This window comes from Stegastes partitus, unplaced genomic scaffold (assembly GCF_000690725.1).
Source record: "Stegastes partitus isolate 25-593 unplaced genomic scaffold, Stegastes_partitus-1.0.2 Scaffold1324, whole genome shotgun sequence".
Lineage (NCBI taxonomy): Eukaryota > Metazoa > Chordata > Actinopteri > Pomacentridae > Stegastes > Stegastes partitus.
In genome coordinates, this window is record NW_007579055.1 from 26,539 (window position 1) to 40,754 (window position 14,216).

General features: G+C 40.6%; 3 protein-coding genes across 3 annotated transcripts in view; 2 read left to right on the plus strand and 1 right to left on the minus strand.

The window, feature by feature from the left end:
- The window catches only part of LOC103369740 (GTPase IMAP family member 7-like), an 18,233-nt gene extending 18,032 nt beyond the window's left edge, over window positions 1–201 (minus strand). Inside the window, exon 1 of the mRNA XM_008298531.1 lies at window positions 157–201. Within this exon, the coding sequence (XP_008296753.1) occupies window positions 157–184 (28 nt within the window). The 5' untranslated portion in view covers window positions 185–201. The remainder of the gene's footprint in view (window positions 1–156) is intronic.
- Window positions 1–9,617, plus strand: part of LOC103369738 (GTPase IMAP family member 7-like) — a 26,205-nt gene extending 16,588 nt beyond the window's left edge. Inside the window, exon 3 of the mRNA XM_008298530.1 lies at window positions 9,248–9,617. The gene's annotated coding sequence lies outside the window, so the exon portion shown is untranslated. The remainder of the gene's footprint in view (window positions 1–9,247) is intronic.
- LOC103369745 (GTPase IMAP family member 8-like) overlaps window positions 315–14,216 on the plus strand; it is a 72,052-nt gene continuing 58,150 nt past the window's right edge. Inside the window, exons 1-2 of the mRNA XM_008298539.1 lie at window positions 315–402; window positions 1,284–1,827. Coding sequence (XP_008296761.1) covers window positions 381–402; window positions 1,284–1,827 — 566 coding nt within the window. The 5' untranslated portion in view covers window positions 315–380. The remainder of the gene's footprint in view (window positions 403–1,283; window positions 1,828–14,216) is intronic.

A 14,216-nucleotide genomic window follows, 5' to 3' on the forward strand; every position in this document is an offset into this window, starting at 1 on the left:
TCAGAGGAGGACCTGCAGAAAGACACACACTCTGTTTAGACCTGATGAAGTTCTTGGATGGAAATAAAATCAATCATAAAGTCAGGTGTGATAGTTACTGAATGCTGACTGCAGTATAAAGAGAACAGAGAGTCTACATAAAAGATCCTGCCTCACCATCGGGGATTGAGGACGTGTTTCCCATCTCTGCTCTTGATTTCTGGAGAATGAACAGAAGCACAGCTCTCCACTGTTGTGGCATGAAGCAGTTTTCAGCGCTCCACCCACAGGGTGGATCCAATCTCTCAGAGTATTTCAGTCAGTGTCCGTCTGATCAAAGCTGATTCAGAGACTCTTGTGACACCTGCACACTGTTTGTTGGTCTTTAGGCAGCTGACGAGATGAGTTCTACCAAAGCTTCACGTAAGTGACTCTGATTTACTGAGTTTTTTCCTCCTTACCAAGGCCTGCTACATCTATGATCTACTACAGCACTAAACATTCTGTTAAGATGACAGACTGTTTTTAATATTGAAAAATCACAGATTAAAATTGTTCTTGAAATCTTGTGTTGGGACTTTCTTAGCCTTGGGTTCAGGACTCCAGGAGGAGTTTGTCAGGAACAGATAAGTCATAATATTAACATTTAGGAGGAAACTGTATTTTTGTGCAGATTCTTTTTGTGTGTGTTCAAGTGTTTATTGCTCTGTGTTGTTGATTCACTCAACACCTAATCTTGGTAAATGTGTGTAAATTCTCCATAATGTTAAATCAATTAACTGCTTATCCCAATGTCACTTGATTGAGCAAAAACAGGTAAAAGAGTTTATATTCTTTTATTATTACTTTACCTATTCAATGAAGAAATTAGCTTCTCCTTTGCCTTCTAACTTCTAGTTATTAAGTAGTATTCATATACGATTTGTTCCTTATTATACATTCAGGAAACTCAACTTTTTTTTCAGGTTTTCATAAGAACCACTTGTCACAGAATCTAAAAATGAAAACATTAATTCCCTTTCAGGAACATACAGACGTGGTTTGCTGCATTTAAATATCTAGAAATAATCCACAAAAACTTCAGTCTTGCCAGAAAAGATTGTAAAATATTGTTTCTCTGACTGTTTTCATGAAGCAGACAAGGCAGAGGATACAGAGTGGACATGTGTTCATGGTTATCTATCTGTAAACTAGACTCAGACCTGTGCATTAGAATTAAAAAACAAAAGGTGATCAGTGGCAGGTGAAATTGCAACCACATTTTATAGAATACTAAGAGTTATATAACATTATTGTTTCAACAGAAAATCCTGAGAAGTTCACCATCGCTCTGCTTGGGAAGAACCCTGAGTTTAAGAACAAGATTCAACAACTCATCCTCAGTAATGACAACGGTTCTGTCACAAGACAAAATAACTTTGTTGTTCTAGAGAGTCGCTCATTCAGAATCATCAGTACTCGTGATTTCTGTGATGAGGACTGTCCGTGTTCAGTCCAGCAGGTGATTGACTTCATGGCACATTGCTATCCTGGTCTTCACCTGTTCATACTGGCAATAGATTCAGAAAATGCTCAGGTGGAAAAAATTGTTTCCCAAATTGGTAAACTTCAGTATGTCTTTGGACAAACTATCACAAAACACTTAGTTGTCATGTTTGATAAGTATATGAGCAACACGTCACTTGATCAGCTGAAGGAAAAGTTCAACATCGAGCTGGCAACCCTCAGTGAACATCTGGTCCACGACTGTATGAAGTGGTGTTCAAGCCGTCCGGTATTCCAGTATGACTACAAAGACTACAGTGAAAAAGTCGTGAAAAGAAGGAAAAACGATTTGAAATGGACAAGGTAAAGACATCAACATTTATTATGTGTAATTGATGTGGACAGTAAGTCTCATGTCTGTCAAGTTTTCTGTTTCTGTACACATTTTATGTCTCGTCTTTCCTGTTTTATTTTGAAGTCACTTCACCGGTTGTTTCTGTTTCAATTTTACTTCTTGTCACACCTGTTCCCTGATTACCTCCCCGCACCTGTTTCCCATCTCCCCTCATTACCTCGTGTATATTACCTTATGTGTCTCACTGTCTTGTAGCCGGTTCGTTGCACTTCACAGTCCTCGTACCAGCGTTTCCAAGTCAAGTCATAGTCTGTTTGTTCGCGACCACGTTTCTGTTTTTTGGACCTTGCCTTTTTGCCTCTCGATTTCTGGATACCTCTGCCTGCCTGATTGATTTCCCGTGTACCGAACCCAGTTTGTCATTAAACCTGCCTTTTTGCCCAAATCTATTCTGAGTTGAGCATTTGTGTCCACCTGTTCTGTGAGTGAGTTCATGACAGTAAGTCTCATGTTATGAAGCTTGTGTTCCTCTGAGCATTCTCTAACGGTGGGTTTCTGTGGAGTTGTGTCAGGAAAGGATGTAGTTCTTCTAGTATTTCTGACACATCTTATGGGTTGATGGTCACTGACACCCAGAGAAATAACAACAATGGCAGACTAATTAAGGGGTTTGTTATAATGTGATCTATTATTGTAGAAAAGAGCAAATGTCTTTGAGTTCATCAGATCTGTTAGGTCCCCATATTAAATAGTTCAGAAGATGCACAAGTTGACCACAAGCGCTCCTCCAAAACCTCAGTGATTCAGACTGAATAGGTATTTTCTCCAACACATACTTCCAGAGCAACATCGGCAAATTTCTGAAGAGGGTTCATTAGTCGATATTAATACACCACATCCTTTTCTTTTGCCTACATAGGTACATGAGTTATATCCAGCAATAGGTTTGTCTTCAACACTGCATACTACAATTGTCTGTCTCATGAGAGGATGAACATTTCAGGTGTAGTTTTTGTTGTTGTTGTTGTTGTTTTTTAAATATTTTTTTCCATCCTGTTTGCCTTTATTACAGTGGACAGTGGAGAGAGAGACAGGAAACATGGGGGGAAGACTGGAGGGAGGACATGCAGGAAATGAGCCACTGGCCGGACTCGAACCGCGGCTGCTGCATCGGGGACTTTCAGCCCCTGTATATGGGTCACCTGCTCTACCCACCGAGCTACCGGATGCCCACTTTCAGGTGTAGTTTTGTCCCAATGACAATCCAGTCAATAATCAATACAGCAATAGATGCCAGTTTGGTTTACTGCAAAATAAAGCAGTACCATGATTTATCTTTCCAGAAATTTCCTTTTGCTGAGAAAACCCACTGAAAACACAAGCTAGCTTCAAAAGAGGGCAGGATTTACACTGTCAACAGATGCATATGTGATATTTTGTTAGGTATAAGTTTGTTGTAATATGTATTATGATTATTGTTTCAGAAATGAATACCCTCCTCTGTGTAACCATGAGAGATCAGGTGAGTCTATGCTCTACACATATGTCAGGACAGATGTTAATATTTTTAACACTGTCATTAGCGACTATTTTTTGTGCTATAATACATTAAAAAAAATTATCTAGATAAAAAAAAACACTTAGGCACTAATTTAATCCTTGTCATCCACCTAGTGTTTGGGCTCAGCAAACAAATTTAACACAACATTTTGCATCAGTCTTTTTAAGTTTTGACAATTTCTCATGAAGTTCAGATTAACAAACAATTTTAAGTTGGAGGTATAAGCTTTTCCGCTACAGTCAAAATGGTTTAAATTGACTGATTTAAACGTCTGAAGTTAAGATAGTGGAGAGGAGACATGTCTGTGTCTGTTCACAGTCATCCAAGTCACAGTAATTGTAAATATTTTAGTAGAAGTTAACTGGACATTATTGGTTAACTGTGACATCGTCAGCGGCCTCCTTCCGTCTCGCGAGACATTGGGATGCACCATGTTCAGTCACTCGCACACTTCTTGGCGTGGCTAAACAAGCCAGTGCAGGACTGGCAGTCTTTTAGGCATGAAGAACAGATGTGTACAGAGGCTTCTTGATCTTTTTTGGAAGACTTGCGTTTCCCTCTTTGGCCTGAGATCGGCACTGTGTGACATCTCTGCCTGTTTTGTACTGCTCACAACAGCAGATTTCCAGGAATCTCTTGAATCAGTAGTGGTCTCCCAGGACTGGATGCTGATCCCAGAGGTTTTCATGTCGCGCTTGCAAGCGTCTTTGAAGCAGAGCCTTGGGCGAGCTTGAGGTCTAGAGCCTTCTGACAACTCACCGTAAAGTCAATCTTCAGGTATTCTGCCATCGCCAATGTGGCATACATGGCCCAGCCAGCAAAGACAGCATTGGCTAAGGAGCGTGAAGATGGATGGAAGTCCTGCGCACTCGAGCACATCAATGCTTGGGATTTTATCTTGCCATCTGATGCTGAGGATGGGTCTGAGGCAGCGAAGATGGAAGCTGTTGAGTCTCATCTCCTGAGCAGAGTAGGTAGTCCAAGTTTCGCTGGAGTAGAGAAGTGAAGCTCTGTACACCTGCATTTTAGTACTAACTGTGAACTTGTTGTTTGTCTATATTCTGGTGTGAAGCTTGGACATGATTGCTGAGGCCTTTCCTATTCTTGCGATGAGCTCTGGTTCGAGTGAGACATTCGAAATGATTATGGACCCAAGGTAATGGAATTTACCGACTGATTTGAGTTTGTGGCTTCCGAGATAGATGTGCGGTGAGTGGTCAATGTCTTGTCCCATAACTTCCGTCTTCTTTGTACTGAGGGTGAGACCGAACTCATCGCAGGCTTTAACAAGAAGATCAATTATTCTCTGTAGAGTGTCGCCTGAGTGGGTTGCTAAAGCAATATTGTCAGCAAAGAGGGCCTCTCTGATGGTGACTTGTCTAACCTTGGTCTTAGCACGAAGTCTTGCTAGGTTGAACAGCCTGCTGTAAGATCGCGTGTGGAGGTAAACACCATCTTCGTTGTCCTTGAAGGCGTATGCTAAAAAGCATTGATAGTGTTGGTGTGAGAATGCAACTCTGTCTGACTCCACTGTGGACTGGGAATGGTGTTGATATTGATCCGGTGTAGCAGATTGTACTATACATATCCGTGTGGAAGGACTCTATAATAGAAAGCAACTTTGGAGGGCAGCCGTTCTTCTTCAGGATTAGGAAAAGTCCGCTTCTGTGAACAAGGTCGAAAGCCTTTGTTAGGTCGATGAAGGCAAAGAAGAGTGGTTAGTTCTGCTCCCAGCATTTTTCCTGCAGTTGACTGACAGAGAAGATCATGTCGATCGGTAGTTCGTACAAGTCTAGGATAAGTGCTTCTTTGCCATGTTTGATCACTTCGGGGGGAATTCCATCCTCTCCCTGGGCCTTGCCACTTGAAAGAAAGTCGATAGCCTTACTTAGTTCTTGCATTGTTGGTTCCTCGTCCAGTTCTGCTAGAATGGGCAGCTGGCTGATAGTGTCTAGGGCAGCATCCGTAACGACATTTTGAGTGGAGTACAGCTCTAAATACTGTTTTACACATCACTCCATCTGCTTCTTCTGCGTACATGCTGCTGATGTTTCCACAATCAGCATTAGATTGGATCCTCTGACTTAGCTTCAGCTCCAGTAGTCATTTGCACAGCGTTGGGCCATCTTTTGGCAACTACTACGTGCAGCTCTCAGTGCATCCCTTGTAGCTTGACATGGATTGCTTACATGGGCTTAGTGTGCAGCATGCTTGGCCTCCACTTTGGGCTCCATTTCCTGCCAGTTGGCTTCAAACCAATCCCAGTTGTGATGTTCCTTCCTCCCAAATGCCTCGAGTCCGAATTGGTACAGGGCCGTGCGTACGTGAGTCCATTTTGATTCAGCTGTCTCTGCAGCTGAACAGCCATTTTTCCAAAGATGTTGGAAAGTAAGATGCTTTTGTACTCTGAGTGGACAAGAGGCTAGGCCGGCATTGATACACGGGATGCACTTCGTCTTGGACAGCTGTAGCTTGTGTGGAACGAGGCAAAGGATGGAACAGACAAGGACGTGATCGGTGTCACAGTCGGCGCTCTGCATGCTTCTGGTGTTGCACACATCGTTCAGATCTTTTTTCCTGGTCAGAATCAGGTCTAGCTGGTGCCATCGGTTGGATCGTGAGTGGCGCCATGAAACTTTGTGCCTCTCTTTGTTCTGGAAGAAGGTGTTGGTCACCACCAACTTGTGGAAAGAGCAAAGCTCTAAAAGCCTTTGGCCATTCTTGTTCATCCATGATGGCCGATGACAGAAGGCCAAGCTTCAAAGTCAGCACCAACCCTAGCATTGAAGTCTCGCATGATGAAGAGTCCTTCCTTGCTGGGCACACTCTTGATGATCACGTCAAAGGAGTCATAAAACTGGTCCTCGTCCGAGGAGGAACATAGCGTTGGTGAGTAAACACGCACAAAATTAACTACACCTGTTCTGGTTGTCATCCACAAGGTCAGAAGTCTCTCGGAGCGCCCGATGGCAGCTCGATGGTGGTCAGCAAGGAGTTCTTCACTGCAAAGCCTACGCCATGTAATCTGGGCTTGTCATGTCTTTTTCCCTGCCAGAAAAACGTGTAGTTGCAAGGCAGTGTCGAAACTGAGATGGCTGTCCAATACAGAGGTCTTCTGTATGTCGTCCATTAACTGAGGGTCGCGATTAAAACTGTGACACATAGTTCTTACATTCCAGCTTGATATTTGAAGGTATCTTCATAGTTAGTAAACGAAGTTGGCCAGGTGCTTGGATTTACAACTTGCCTGTCAATTTTGTCCTAGCTCCAAGCACCCAATGGAGCAAGCAGGTTGTGGTGGGGTAGTACCTTACTGTCCGAGGGCTGCCCGGATTGAGGCGGGTGGTGACTACCCAGATGAATTAAAGAATTCCTCCCACCATCAAGAGCAACCCCTATGGCCCAGCTCTACGTCACATGAGCATGGGTTTTTAGCTGGTAAACTGCTTCTCCCTGTGTTATGCCTACGCTGAAAACAGCAAAGCTTGACTGGCCTCTCCAGGTGCAAGCCTGGGCAAGTTAATAAGGAGGGCAGAATGTTGCCCATGCAATAGATCCCCCCTCTCCTTGCAGCTGATTGGGTCCAGGTGAAATGCACAGCAAGTATGCCTGGCATCAGGCTGATGCCGGAGTTGTCGGAACAAGGTTGTAACAACAACAGACCGCTTAACGAACTCCAGCTCCAGATTTATCCTCAAGGTTTTCTCCTGAAGGCACTCTCACGGATGGGTAAAGTCGTGAGGCAGCGGCAGTTGATTTTGAAGTTTTCTGTCCTAGATGAGTTGCCAGCCATGGTTGTCGAGTCTCTTCTGCTCGGATCTATCTGGTTAAAATGTGCCAGAATTGGATGGCCTATCCCGGACAGGGTACTGCTGCAAGGCCGCGGAGGTTTGAAATCAGAGTTTTCCTTCTCCTAGGTGGACCGCCAGCCAAGGCAAACGAGCTCCACCTACCCGGCACTGTAGCATAAAATGTCACAAATATGGGGTCATTAATTTTTTTAAGAACAGTAACTCATGTTGTAGTTATATTGGCTAATACCTGTGTAATTTACATTTCAATTCTGCTGGTCCCCACACTGCTTTGCCATGTGAGCAACACCAAAAACTTTTAATCATTTTGTACTTGTTTTGCAGAATGTCACTAGTGTGTTATTCAAAATGCACAATGACAGTAACTCCTCATGTTTAGATGATATATTCACTATATTACCAAGAGAAACTGTTGGTAAATGTTGCTGAAATAACTGAAAATTTTGACCAACTGTTTCTTACAGGTGAGAACAAGTCTTATATGTCAGACATTCAACTCAACAATGGTCTGGTGGGACTAACTGGGAGCAGAAAGAATGCATCTGGAAACCCCATCCTTGCTGCTATGAACCCCCAGCTGGAACCACGGCAGCTTTTTCAATCCTGGCCGAGCTCCATACCAATCCCCACCAAGTGTGAGTTCAAAACGACGAACAAGACCCTTCTAAAGAAAAACGGAATGTCTCTGTTGTTGGAATTCTGAGAGATGGATGATATTTTGAGGCTGCTGAGTTCAAATATGTTATCAGATTTGTTTCTATCACGTCCACATTTTGCACAAAATGGAAAACAAAATTCAGGATATATACTACATTTTCACTTTAATATATATATACATTATATAACGGAATGAATTGAATTCTAATAGCCGTAAAGCATATATTTTTACAATGCAAGTACTGTGGACAGCTGAACTTGTAAAAACTGGCTTCTCCTGAGTGAGGAACTGGTCTGATGGCTGAAGGATCATTAGGATAGGTGATTTTTCCCTTGTTCTTGGAGTTGAACCCAGAAGCATGGATCAAGCAAAAATAATAGTCATCAGTGTGACTTTTTGGCTCTCTCCAGACCGTTGGAATCAAAAATGCCATAGCTTTCCTTTTGCCAGTTGTCCACTGTCTCAACTTTTCCACACAAGTACGACAGACTGAATGGAGAGCCCAATATTTATCTTGATCACCTAGTTTCATTCCAAAATAGGCATGATATGCCTTTTGTACAAAATCTGTGATGTTCTGTAATTGCTTGGAGGAAGTAAAGGTATCACAAATGTAGCGAAACTTGTCAGGGTCATGTTACACTCTCTACAACTGCTCGCCGTATTTCTTGCACTTGCACAAGTAGTATGAAAAGAAAGGACACATTTAAATGTGTCCCAATAAATTGGAAGTCATTGCCTCTTATCTGTGCAAGTTTAAAAGTTATTTCTGACCCTGTAGTTGCACTTTGTATGACAGCTAAAGGGATTAACCGATGCACATTCACATGGAATGGGCAAAAACTGCTAAAAATGAGCACTTTCAATTCAAAAAAAAAGAAAAAAAGAAAAGAGAAGTGATACAAAACATCTGATTTCAGATTCAAAGTCAATGACTGAAATGGTAATCAGTTTAAAATTTACTGTAAACCACTACAATCTTTTCGGCAGGGATGTTAAAGTGGTTGACACCCCAGATATCATGAATGATGAAATACACGCTCAGGCACAAGTAGAGGAGTGTAAGAAGTACTGTCAGCCAGGGCACTATGTGGTGTTACTGGTGATACAGATGGGCCGGTTTATAGAAGGTGAGAAGGGAATGTTAGAGAGGCTGGAGAAGAAGCTTGGCTGCAGAATCAGGGAGAACACAATCGTCCTGCTGACACATGGAGAGAAAGCAAAAGACAATGTTCAGAGTTTCATTGATGAACGGTCTCACCTCAGGTACATTGCAGATAAATGTGGAAATCGCAACCATGTATTCCAGATTATGAAACAATATTCCCAGAGTTCACAGAAAAACAATCACTCATAGACTGCTGTTTGATTTAACTTGATTCAGACTTAATGTCTAAATAACAAACTGCTTCCAGCCTCCGTGTACCAGTCTGTGCAATGTTTGAAGTACAAGTGTGATCTGTTGATGCTGTGGGAACCTGCAGTTAAGGTGTCATATGTATCAAGATTTGCTTGTATGTACTTACTTATTTTCATATTTTATGTGTTTATCTATAAAATGTTGTTTTTCTTTTCCTAAGGTGTTTGAGAAATTTAAAGAATCTTTTCAAATGTATAACTCAGATAATAAGAAGGATGTTAGTTTCATCACTGTGTGTTCTGAGAAAAGTTCAAAACACAGCTGGGCAGCAGTCCGGCTGTGTTATGTCAAATGGTTTTTGATAATCTACTGTATGAATTTAGAAAAATGATAAATATGCTGTTTAAGCTCTGCTTTTTCTGTGATTGATGTTTATACAAAAGGAGATGAATCATTGAGCTTATAAAGGTAATACAGTGAATAATAAAACTAAACTCAATGCACAACTCTGTGAAGTATTGATCAACTGTGGTAATTCATCATTCCATTACTTTTCATAACTTCACAAAATGGTTTTAAATATATTGTTCGACTTGTTTAATTTTTAAGTTAAAACAAAATACATTTTGTGATATTCTAACCTTTAGAGTTTAAAGACAAACTGTGAGACTTGCATACTGATTAAATTTTAATCATGGGGTCATTTTTATGTTTTTCATAGATTTCCTTTTTCTCATTTTGGCTGTGTTAATGCATATGGAATAAAATGTAGTAAAGATCTGTCCCTGCTCCCATCTAAAATACACTGTGTACAGAAAAAACAATGTCTTAAAACAATTAAAACTGCTATTTTTGATCCTCATATTCTTTTTCTTGTGAACCATTCCCCATTGTTTGTTATAAACAATAGTTGTTTACATGGCCTAAAAATTAAGACGTGAGATTCTGTAATTTTAGACTGTTCAAAGAAATAAATCAGTATCAGTGTTGTTTCAAGCCACTGACACATCAGAGTGTGATAATATAAAGTATTGAGCATATAAAACATGATTTAAATCATTCAGTCACACAGTCGCATACTGACACACTAGGACCCCGTTTTGAAGACGTGCGTACTTGTTCACACTAGTTTTGGGAAATCCTCTATCTGGGGACCCCCTTCATAGACAGCAGCGGCCCTCAGCATACGAGGACGAAGTCAGAAAACACTCATACACACCCCGTTTTAAGCATTTAACCAGGAGAGATTAGAGGAAATAAGCAATACTGAGTCTTAATTTAAGTTTTTACAGTTCTGCAGAGAATTGTTAAACCAAAACAAATAGAGGATATACACAATAAAGGAAAGTAACAAACTTTTCCTGGAAGCTGTATAGCTGATGATTGCATAGTTAAATCATGTAGCCAGTTGTTAAGCACACAGTAATATTAACAACAAAGTGTAAAATAAAATAAACAATATAAACAACTACTCTGTCTGGATAAACACCTGAGGAAACAAGACTCAGGCTGACAGTCAGAGGTAAAGTGTGAAAATTAAAGAAAGTGATGGATGACAAATTTTAGCCATGAGCAAAAGCCAAATAATACAAAAAGAAGAATCTAACTAATTTAAAAGATTGATAAATACAAAATAGATAAGATGAATAACAGTTAGGTTCCAAAACTGAATTACCAAATAATAATAATTATTAAAGGGAAGTAACAACAGTATATAATTAAGAGGGATCACCAAACCTCCTGACTGGTTAATTAATAAAGCTGACAATATATTTCTTGCACATGACCACTGATGTGATGTGTGTGGAGTCTTACTTTTGAATTAAAGTGTTGTGTTGTGGAAGCTCTGATAAATGACACAAACATACTAAAAACAGTTTCATACCATGGCCACAGGAAAGTGTTGAGTGCTGTTGTGGTAACACTGTATACTATATGAGCTTCACAGTCTGATGTTTGCTGCTCCCAAGTGGACTGTTATGACCCTGTGGGTCATCTAGTGCTTTTGTGATTTTGCTGCGTGTTTCTGTCCTCAGTGTGTGTGCATGTGTGTGGGATGAACGAATGGATTAGGAGCAGGTGGTGACCCTGGATTGGCTCTCTCACCTGCTGCCGCGCCTGATTCCAGCCACACAATTGGGCCAACTTTGTCAAGCGGCCTTTGAAGCTGCCAAAGCTCTTCTTTGCAGTGCTCTGGTGCTCGCCGCTCCAAACTTCGCGCGTCCATTCAAACTGGAGGTGGACGCCAGTGCGCTTGTTCTTGCAAGTATTAAATCTTCCAGATCTACAAGGTGAACATTATGCCCTGTAAATACAATGTTCCCATTTAAAAATAATCAATTGATGTGATCTTTTCCCATTTTTTTCTACTGTTGAAACCTTCGTATGATCATTGATAGATGGAAAAACTTTGACCATGTTGCATCTGGAAGACATTTGACTTGGTTCAAAATTAAACTCATTCTCAATTCAACAATACTTCCACTGCTCGTAGGTAAAAGCATTGATTCCACATTGTTAAATAATACAGTAGGTGACATCAGAAACTTCTGCATTTAAAATATTGTGTCGGTAAATGAATATAACCAGGAGAATTTACTCCAAGTATTACAGATAAAATCATTCATGTTGAAAAATGGAAGGCTGCAAGGTGGCTCAGTGGTTAGCATCCATAACCATAGAAAGTATAATATTTCCCTCTAAACTTTTGTGGAATAGAAGTATAAAGTTCAATAAGAAGAAAAGAAAATAGTCAAGTAAGGTACAAGTGCACTAAATTTGAACTTAAGTACGTTGCTTTAGTTACTTGGAACTATGTTATATTGAAGCCAGGCCTGGTTGGACCCAGGTTCTCTTGAAGCAGCAGACAGGTACCGGTTGGCCAAGAGGGCTGCAGCTGTGGCAGTTGCAGAAGCTAAAATTCAGGCATGGGAGGAGTTAGGGAAGGTCATGGAGATGGACTTTCAGTTGACCTCAAGGAAGTTCTGGCAAACTGTTCAACGGCTCAGAGAGGGGAGGAAGGGATTTGCCCAGACTATGTACAGTCTGGGAGGAGAGCTGCTGACTGGGGACCTTGTCGGGAGGTGGAAGGATCACTTCGAGGAACTCCTGAACCCGGAAAACATGTCCTCAGTCGAGGGGGCAGATCCTGAAGACTCAGAGGGTTTCTGCGTCTATATCTATGGCAGAGGTCGCTGAGGTAGTTAAGAAGCTCCTCGGTGGATGCTGTTTGAACAACAATATCTGAGGAACTGTTAAAGATAAAAACCTGAAATCTTCTTTGTTATTTTTCCTCAAGTTTCTGATTCAGAATCTGTAATAGTAGAGAAGTAGGTCAAAAATTCTCTGATTATGAGTGAGTTGAATTTTTTTTTAAAAAAATGAACGTTCCATCTTTCAGTTCATTTAAAAAAAAAAAAAAAATGGTAATGCAGAAGTCAGCTAGTGATATTTTCTGAACCACATGTAGCTGCAGGTCACAATAATACAAAACTAAACTTGTAGAATAGTTTAAAATATGAAATTCTTGGTTACACAAATTAATAAAAGAGTTATTTTTGTTGAACTTTCATAATTGATTGAACAGGTTTGACAAACTGTACCACAAAAATCTAAAATTCTGGTCGATCGTCTGACAGAAGTAGAGTTCTGGTGTTTCGAATGGGTCTCCAAATATACCTAAGACTTTTTTTTTAAGTTATTTTTTTGGCCTTTGTGCCTTTATTTGGTGCAATGAGAGAGAAACAGGAAAGAGTTGGGGAGAAGACGTGTGGGAACGGGCCATGGATTTGAACTCATGACCTCCACATCGGGACTGTATGCCTGTACATGGGACGCCAGCTCAACCAGGTGAGCTATAGCGGCGCCCCATAACTAAGACTTTTAAAAATTTCGGAGTATTTTTCATTTACAAACCTGGAAGAAGTGTAGAAACTGATCATTTTTAAATAACATTTGAATTTACAGTAATTGGCCATTGTACAACAACCAAAACACTCCACTATTTAATAAATTTATAATTTATATAAATTTCACTAAATTTAAAGAAACAATTCCATCATTATTTTCTTCAATGCCAACTCAAAGGAGAGTAGCTCTAATCTTAGTCCCACACAAGTGGATAATCTGGTTGATAGGACGGCAGCTTTACTGCGTACTTCAATTGACGCTGTTGCTCCTCTGAAAAGGAAGGCAAAAAATCATAACACAACAGTTCCATGGTATAATGAACAGCTGCGTATTTTAAAGCAGAATGTAAGGAGATGGGAAAGGCAATGGCGGTCAAATAATTCTGAAAAATTTCACCTAGCCTGGAAAGATAGCTTTCTCAAATATAAAAAGGCAATTCGTAACACTAGAACCGCTTACTATTCGTCTTTAATTGAGAAAAACCAGAACAATCCCAGATTTCTGTTCAGCGCTGTAGCCAGGCTGACCAGGAGTCATAGTTCTGTTGAGCTTCTGTTCCTTTAGCTCTCAGCAGTGAAGATTTCATGACCTTCTTCACAAATAAAGTTTTAAATATTAGACAACAAATCCAGACCATGTCTTTAGGTGCAGCGGCTCTGGAAGCGTCCACAGAAGTAGATGTGTGTTTGGACAGCTTCTCCACTGTGAACCTCTCAGAGCTCACATCAATAGTTAATTCTTCTAAACCAGCAGCATGTATGTTGGACTCCATTCCCACTAGACTGTTTAAGGAGATCTTTCCTTTAATGAACAGTACAGTGTTAGATATTATCAACTTCTCCCTGCTAACAGGCTACGTACCACAGGCTTTTAAAGTTGCTATAATAAAGCCACTTCTAAAAAAGTCTACTCCAGATCCAGGTGTTTCAGCCAATTACAGACCAATATCCAACCTTCCTTTTATCTCAAAAATCCTTGAAAAGGTCGTGGCAAACCAACTATGCGATTATCTGCATGTAAATGGTTTGAATGAAGAGTTTCAGTCAGGATTTAGAATCCATCATAGTACAGAGACAGCACTGGTGAAGGTCACTGAC